Source organism: Juglans regia, chromosome 11 (genome assembly GCF_001411555.2).
Source record: "Juglans regia cultivar Chandler chromosome 11, Walnut 2.0, whole genome shotgun sequence".
NCBI lineage: Eukaryota > Viridiplantae > Streptophyta > Magnoliopsida > Fagales > Juglandaceae > Juglans > Juglans regia.
In genome coordinates this window covers 2,735,019-2,744,054 of record NC_049911.1, presented here as the reverse complement: position 1 = coordinate 2,744,054, position 9,036 = coordinate 2,735,019, and the positions used below count along the sequence as shown (strand labels likewise).

Genomic DNA, 9,036 nt, shown 5'->3' with positions numbered 1-9,036 from the left:
TTTTGTGTATTAGCGACGATATAAAACGCTGCAAATAATTTTTCGCAGCAAAACGAGACTAAAATCCCAACGTTATTTGAGGCGAAATTAATAATATTAGCAGCGAAAAAAATCGCTGTAAATAAAAATTTTTGCCGATGAATTTTGTATTTCGCTGGCAAATCTTTTGAAAGGCTCTACAATTGCGACGAAAGTCCGGCGCAGCATAAATCGCTGCAAAAAAGTATTTGCAGCAATTTATAGTGTTATTTGCGGCGAATTTAAGCGTCGGGAAAGACCCTGTTTCTTGTAGTAAGCTAATAGTATATATTTCATGCGATCTAAATCAACCATTTATTCTGATAAGATATCAACCTTGAAGATGGAAGCGATTCCATGTATATGATCACTATATATATAATTGATCGTAAATTAATCATTTTTTTATATTAAGAAATTGTACAGAAAAAATGAAGTACGTGCGTAGGTGCATGAGTAATGCGTGTATCTTGAGGGAAATACTAGAGCATGTTAAGTACTGATTTTGTGTTGTGTCTGCGCGCATCATCATGTGGTGATTAATATATAGCAATCCTTTGTATATAATATTAATTACAATACCCTAAGAATTTTGCCGATTTGCTAAGTAATTGTGGTGTTTCGGGTATGGGTAAAACAATATTATTAATTAATCAGAATCTCACCGGAAAAGGTGAGTACAATCTTTTCACACAACACTCAAAATTAATCACCATTTTTTCTTTTTATATATAAGTCGATCGATATCTCTACATAGAGAAAATTATTCACACGCCATCTAATTGCCAGCTATTATAAGAATGGCCAGCCATAAATGCAACTATATATAATTTCCAAATAAATGACCATCTGTATGCATGCATGATAATTACAACATATTCGCATGAAATGAGAGAAAATTTCGAGGGAAAGCCTTTATGAGCATAAACAACATTAACGTTCGGTGATTTTGCACATTTATTACGCCAACTTCTCATTTACTTTTCACACCTCTTGGCTTTATAATAAGAATACGTACATACTCAAGCTTCATATTGCGCAAACTAGTCAAGCTTGCAATCAAGTAAAGAAACCGAGCCCTTTCAAAAAAAAAAAAAACAGGTAAGAGACCAAGCTGATGAACAACGACGACTTTCCAGACGACTTGCTGTTACAGATTCTGCTATGGCTGCCCGTTATTTCTTTATCGCGATTTAAGTGCGTCTGCAAATCCTGGTACGCCTTCATTTCAGATCAAACCTTCATCTATAAACACCTCCTCCACACTCAGTCCCCTTCCAACAGGAACAAGAATGCCCTTTTTCTCGTTAACCGGCGTGATAAAATCACCTCTAAACTTGTCGTCTCCACACTTTCTTACGAAACTCTCCAAGTATCCCTCGCGCAGGTACCGCTACCTACACCATATTCTGGAATTATGGACAAGAGAGCACAGATGTATATCGTGGGCTCCTGTAATGGTCTTGTTTGTCTTCATGATAACAGCAGTTGGAATAATACTCTATTATGGAACCCCGCAACTAAAGAAACAAAGGTTGTCCCCATATCAAACATGCCCCGTCTTTCTGCCGACTATGATTTTGTTGACTTTAACGGTATCGGGTTTGGTTTCGATGCCAAAACTCACGACTACAAGATAATCAAGAATTTTCGACTCTACGAACCCGACTCTTACTTAGATCCATACTTTCCGATGTTCTGCATGTACCATAGTGAGGTATATAGCTTAAGAACCAATTCTTGGAGACAAATTGACAGCGTCCCTTGTCATATTTGGGATTCTACTAGAGGTATGAGGACAAACCAGAATGGAATAGGTACTTGGTGGGCATCGGGTAATGGTGATACAAATTGGCAAGGTATTATGTCATTTGACATAACCAATGAGGTATTCATAAAAACTCCGCTGCCGGATGGTAGCGATATAGGGTATGCTAATGATAAATATCTAGAATGTTTCTTGTTGAATGAATTGGTTGCTTTGGGTATTTCTTGGAAAGCTGTAGTCGAAGAGGGGTCGCAAATGTGGTGGGATATATGGTTGTTGCATGAATATGGGGTTACAGAGTCTTGGACAAAGCTGTTCAGGGTTGGCCCTCTTACTGGAGTTTTTCAACCATTACAATATTGGAGGAATGACATTATATTCTGGGAAAAAGATGATGGACAACTAGCCTTGTATGACCCTTCTACCAAAGAGATGACGAATCTTCAAATTGATGGAGAATTACTCTCGTTGCAGATCATTCCTTACATGGAAAGCCTAGTTTCTATAAGCGGAGCAAATGATATAGTATGAATAACAGAGCAATTGTGAAAAGCGTTAGAATATGTTTAAAGCAAACGTAGTATGTACCGGAGATAAGAGTGAAGAGAATTTTATGATTAAGGAATTGGCCTGAGCACAAGTGTTCTGCATGCACTTAAATCTTTCTTTTACATGATCTTCTTGTCTGCATGTGGTGTTTCTGTCTATGCATTAATAGCATAATAACATTAATTGTATGACTGAATGAAAACTACGTACAGAGAATGTTTTTTAAAACAGTATGGCAAATTCTTCTGAATAAATTAGCAAATGCCATCTTAAATGTTTTGGAAAATATTTCTTTAAAATACAAACAATATAATAATCTATCATGTAGTACGTACCACCAATTACAGCCTCTATCACACCCTGTGATCTAGATACTGAAACCAACACAACCTTGTATTGTCTTCTCTGTTAGATTAGGTTTAAATTTCTCAATCTGGGCTGTGATATAAGACTTCAACCCTATCCATTAGGCCTGTGCAAAAAAGTACTTCACCCGATTAAACCGAAAGGTCTGACGTAGGCCCACCCGACTTTAGTCGGATTCATTGGATCAAAATAAATATCGGATTTATTATATCTATTATCGGTCGAAACCGACCACCGAAGAAAAGAACCGCACCGTTTCTAAATTTACAAGAAAAAAACCCTTTAATTAAAAATGGGTAGTAGTTGTACCCTAAACTTTAAAAAGTTTGAAAAATCTGCACAAAACCGAAAACCCCCCATCAACATCACTCATCAATAATACTCTCTCTCTATGGATTCACCCGATTGAATCACCAGAGTCTTGACCCAGGGATCATTCATTTCCATTCATATATCTCTCTCTCTCTCTCTCTCTCTCTCTCTCTCTCTCTTTGCCCTTGCTATCCTCCTTTCCCGCTCTATTTTATCTCTGTTTCGCTTTCTCCGTGAGATCCTTCACATCCAAGGTGGGCAATGTGTTGTTCTCATGGATTTGGAGCCTGGTACCATGGATCTGGTATGGGTACCCTTTTGATCTCAAAGATCAGAGAGGAATACCTAGACCGAATGATGCTCACCTTCTTCATCTTCCCATCCCCAAAGGTCTCTGACACCGTTGTTGAGCCTTACAACACAACCATGTCTGGGGAACTATGAGAATGGCGAGATACAGCTCTAGGAAGTTTTCAGGTTCCCGTATTTATCCTCTCTCTGTAAGGATTCCTTGGTTTTGAATATGAGTTTCTGGGTTAGTGGTAGTGTTTCGGGAATTTTATGGGTGGATTGGAAGAACTTAACAAAGAAACTAAGAACACAGAAATGGATAATAGAAACTGAAAAATATTCCAGTCACCACAGGGTTCTTCGAGGGCCCCTTAACCTCCAATTCAATAACCAATTCGTTTAATGTTTTCCAGATGATTCTTCTCTGCCATTTCTAGCGTACATATTGCAGCATTACTAACTAACTGCTCAAATGGCAGTGACACACGTGGACTTGCGTAACAGAATTGTAAAACAGAAAGCAATTAAAGCTAAGTAAGTAAACGACAATCTTATTCATAGTTGAAAGCAACAATAAGCGACATGTAGTCTGCTGGGTCTTCCAACGCTGCGTTTCATGCTCATTAAAACGGTGCACTCAGGCTTCTTCATACGGTGCGTTTGGAGTTCCACTATAACCCTAGTTCCTTCCCCCGACAGTTCGTGTTCCTCAGCAACTTTACTCAAGTTCCTCCCCAGCTGCTGCGCCTACTGTATGTTCATGGCTATCCATAGAACCCGTAGCACCCTTAGAGCCCGTAACAATCTCCCCCCCTTAAAACATCTTGCCCACAAGGTGTGGATAAAGGTTTCGTATTTTCCAGAGAGACTCCCATGTATTATTCTCATCAGTAGCCCCAACCCATTTCACCAAAACCTCCGTGATAGCCTTGAAACCCTGTTGCTTGAGTCTGCGATACATAATCTTCTCGGGTTCAGGCAGTACTTCCCCTTTCGAGCTGACTGGAGGAAGCTGTGGCAGTGGACTGATTCGATCCCCGAGTTTCCGTTTCAAGCATGAAACGTGGAAAACGGGGTGGATCTTTGATGAAGCCGGTAGATCCAACTTGTACGCGACCTTCCCCAAGCGTTGGATGATGCGAAAGGGTCCATAAAACCGCGGCGAGAGTTTGAAATTCTGACGAGTGACCATGGATTTCTAGTGATATGGCTGAAGCCTGAGGTAGACACAGTCACCTTCATTAAATTCTCGCTCTGTTCTTCGTTTATCAGCATAAAGCTTCATTCTTGCTTGAGGAGCTTCTAGGTTTTGTTTAAGTACGGCTTTGAGTTGTTCTCTGGTTTGTAGTAAAGTGTCAACTGAGTCGTTTGATGCTGTCCCGGGTATGTATGTGAGTAGTTTAGGAGGGCTGTAACCATAGAGGGCCTCGAATGGTGAAAGTTTTGTAGCCGTGTGATACGAAGTATTGTACCAAAATTCGGCCATGGACAACCACTGAGCCCAATTCTTGGGCTTAGTACCTGCGTAGCACCGTAGGTATCCTTCCAAAGTCTTGTTAAGTTCCTCTGTTTGCCCATCCGTTTCTGGGTGGTAGGCAGAGCTGTAATGTAAACTGGAACCCTGAAGCTCGAATAAGGACTTCCAAAAGGAACTGAGAAATATGGGGTCTCGATCAGACACGATAGTCTTAGGAAGGCCTTGGAGTTTGAATACCTCCTGAGAAATTTTTTGAGCTACTCCTGCTGCTGTATAAGGGTGAGACAGTGTTATGAAATGGCCATACTTGGTCATTCTGTCGACAACAACCAAAATGACTATGGCTCCTTAAGAGATGGGTAGACCTTCCACAAAGTCAAGGGAAATGGCTTCCCAAGCTTGACTCGGGATGGGAAGTGGCTAAAGGAGTCCCGGGTAGAGGATGTTTTCTGTTTTATTGACTTGGCAAATGTCACATTCTCTAACTGTTCTCTTTATATCTCTCTTCATTCCTCTCCAATAAAAATCCCTTTTGGCCCGCTGATAAGTTTTGAGAAACCCCGAATGACCAGCCTGTGGGTCTTCATGAATGAACTTGAGAACCTTGTCTTTGAAAGCTGAGTGCGAATCAATAACAATTCTGCCCTTTTTTAACAGCAATCCTTGTTGGAGGGTGTAGCCCTTAGGTACGGCTTGATTGGCTTGTAACTTAGCCAGCAAGTCTTGCAACTCCACAGAACCAGAATAGCTGCCCTTTAGCTCATCAATCCAAATGGGAGTAGGGAAAGTAATAACTGCCAATGAACCCTCCATACTGTCGGCAGCTTCATGTCTTCGTGATAAGGCATCGGCCACTTTATTTTCCTTCCCTTACTTATACTCAATGCTGAAATCATAACCCAACAATTTTGTGATCCACTTCTGCTGGGTCACAGTTCCCACTTTTTGCTCCAACAAAAACTTTAATACTTGCTGGTCAGTTTTAACCTTGAAAGCTTGACCTAGCAAATAAGGCCTCCATTTCTGAACTGCCGTGACTAAGGCTAAGAGCTCCTTCTCATAAGTTGATAGAGTTAGAGCCCTTCCTTTTAAAGCCTTGCTCAAAAAGGCAATGGGTTGACCTTGCTGCATAAGAACAGCTCCTAGGCCACCTCCACTAACATCACACTCCACAGTGAAGGGCTGAGAAAAATTAGGTAATCTTAGGACAGGTGGTGATGTCATCGCCATTTTCAATTGTTCAAAAGCCTCAGCAGCCTTGTCGTTCCAGGTGAAAGAATTTTTTTTTAGTAGTGCAGTAAGTGGTGCTGCCATAAGACCATATCCCTTGATAAATTTACGATAATACCCAGTCAAACCCAAGAATCCCCTCAAGGACTTAGTGTTTTTAGGCACAGGCCAGCTTAACATCGCTGCCACCTTCTTAGGATCAGCCTTAACTCCCTTATCAGTCATAATATGCCCCAAATATTCAACCTCAGATACTCCAAAGAAACATTTCGACCTTTTTGCATATAAAAAATGGGTAACAAGGGTGCTTAATACATGTTGTAAATGTTTGAGATGGCCTTCTATGCAGCTGTTGTATACTAGGATATCGTCAAAAAAAACTAAGACAAATTTCCTCAAAAATGGTCTAAAAACTGTGTTCATCAGCCCTTGAAATGTGGAGGGTGCATTGGTAAGCCCAAAGGGCATTACCAAAAATTCATAGTGGCCTTCGTGAGTATAAAAGGCCGTCTTAGGAACATCTTCAGGGACTACCCGTATCTGATGATAGCCAGACCGTAAGTCTAACTTAGAAAAAATCCGAGACCCATGTAGTTCGTCCAGTAATTCATCGATTATTGGAATAGGAAATCTGTCCTTCACAGTTTCCTTATTGAGACCCCTATAATCAACACACATGCGCTAGCTGCCATAATGTTTTCTTACTAACAATACGGGTGATGAAAAAGGGCTTGAACTAGGTCTAATTACACCTGTAGAGAGCAACTCAGTAACAATTTTCTCAATCTCCGTTTTCTGGTAGTGAGGGTATCTATAAGGGCGAATAGAAATTGGATTAGTGTCATCCTTCAACACTATTCTATGGTCATGAGACGTTTTGGGAGGAAGTCCCATTGGTTCTTGGAAAACCTGGGCAAACTGTGTTAACAGTAGGTCAATTTGTGGATTGCAAATCCCTTGAGATGCCTCTACTTCAGTGGCCATTAATTGCAACAAAAGCCCCCTACCCTTGTGCATGGCAGTGACTATGGATTTGTCACTCTCATTAGTGAAAGTGGACTCACCAGGCTGCACACCTTGTAAAACAACCCACTTATCTGCCCATTTAAACCGCATACTTAAACTTGAGAAGTCCCAAGTTATAGGACCCAAATTTCTGAGCCAATGTATCCCCAACACAGCATCACATCCAGCCAATGGTAAGACATAAAAGGAGGGGCAGAATTTAATACCTTGTATCGTTGTGAGCACATGGGTGCAGCACCCTTCACTTTGCAGCTCTTCACCATTTGCCACCTTGACTCGGAGTTGGCCAACTCTATCAAGTAGTAATTTATTATTTGTCACCAATGAGGGATCCAAGAAGTTATGAGTACTTCCGGAATCCACCAAAATGGCCACCATGGAGGTACCAATTTTGCCCATCAATCTCATTGTACTAGGGCATGGGGTTCCAGTTAAGGCATTTAATGAAATTTTTGGGTTAACCTCAATGACCTGACCAAGAACATTATCAGTGATTTCATTGGAATCATAAAACACATCCTCACCATTCTCATCCCAAGTGTCATCCGACGCATGCATAAAATAAATTTTAGGAGACTTACAAACATGTGAGGGATTCCATTTTTCTTCACAATGGAAACACAACCCTTTTTTTCTTTTTTCATCCATCTGCATTGGATATACTTTCTGTGGTGGATGGGCTGGTCTGTTAATCAGTATGTCCCCTGAAGACTGATGTTGGTTTCCCATATTTTGTACTGAACTACTCTTGTCTCCCCATGGTTTAATTCATCTTCTGGAACTAAACAGGTATTCTTCTTGGATTCTTGCAAGGCCAAAAGCTGCATTTAAATTGATGGGGTTCAAGAGTCGAAGAGGAAGCCGAATCTCATCCTTGAGGCCACTGAGAAAACAACTCAGCTTGTGAGAATCTGTTAGCCCTTTGAGTCGATTTGAGAGTGCTTCAAATTGACCTTTATAGGCAGCTACTGAGGTTGTTTGCTTGAGACGTGTGATGGCCTCCATGGGGTCATCATAGGCTGAGGGTCCAAACCAAAGTTGCAAGGCTTGTGTGAATGTTTGCCAGCAATTAAATTACCCTGTATCTGCTGCATCCTGGTACTAGATGAGGGCCTCCCCGTTCATGTAGTAGGAAGCCATGAGGAGTCTATGGGCAGGGAGTGTTTGGTGAAATTCAAAGTAGTGGGAAGCTTTGAAGATCCAACCTGCTGGATCTTGTCCATTGAAGTGTCGAAACTCCAATTTGATACCCCTAGGCAAGGGTCTGGGATTCTCCGGATGTTCCTGTTCCGCATCAACACGAGGTTCACGGTGTGTTAGCTGAGCTTGGATCTGGTTTTGGGTAATAAGAATAGTGCGCATCATGTTGTTCATTTGCTGCATCTGCTCGCTTAATTCTAGTATGCTTTGTTCATGATTAGCTAACATTTCTTGGTTCTGTTTGCTGGATCTTGTATTTTCTGCCATGAGGACCGTAGTCTCTAGATACCAATTGTAAGGATTCCCTGGTTTTGAATATGAGTTTCTGGGTTAGTGGTAGTGTTTCGGGAATTTTATGGGTGGATTGGAAGAACTTAACAAAGAAACTAAGAACACAGAAATGGATAATAGCAACTGAAAAATATTCCAGTCACCATAGGGTTCTTCGAGGGCCCCTTAACCTCCAATTCAATAACCAATTCGTTCAATGTTTTCCAGATGATTCTTCTCTGCCATTTATGGCGTACATATTGCAGCACTACTAACTAACTGCTCAAATGGCAATGACACACGTGGACTTGCGTAACAGAATTGTAAAACATAAAGCAATTAAAGCTAAGTAAGTAAACGACAATCTTATTCATAGTTGAAAGCAACAATAAGCGACATGTAGTCTGCTGGGTCTTCCAACGCTGCGTTTCATGTGCATTAAAACGGTGCACTCAGGCTTCTTCATACGGTGCGTTTAGAGTTCCACTATAACCCTAGTTCCTTCCCCCGACAGTTCGTGTTCCTCAAC

General features: G+C 41.1%; 1 protein-coding gene across 1 annotated transcript; it reads left to right on the top strand.

The window, feature by feature from the left end:
* Positions 1-1,135: 1,135 nt before the first annotated feature.
* Positions 1,136-2,317, top strand: LOC118349852 (F-box/kelch-repeat protein At3g23880-like). The gene has a single exon (XM_035695611.1). It carries the CDS (start codon positions 1,136-1,138, stop codon positions 2,315-2,317), a length of 1,182 nt encoding a protein of 393 aa, XP_035551504.1.
* The last annotated feature ends 6,719 nt before the right edge of the window (positions 2,318-9,036 follow it).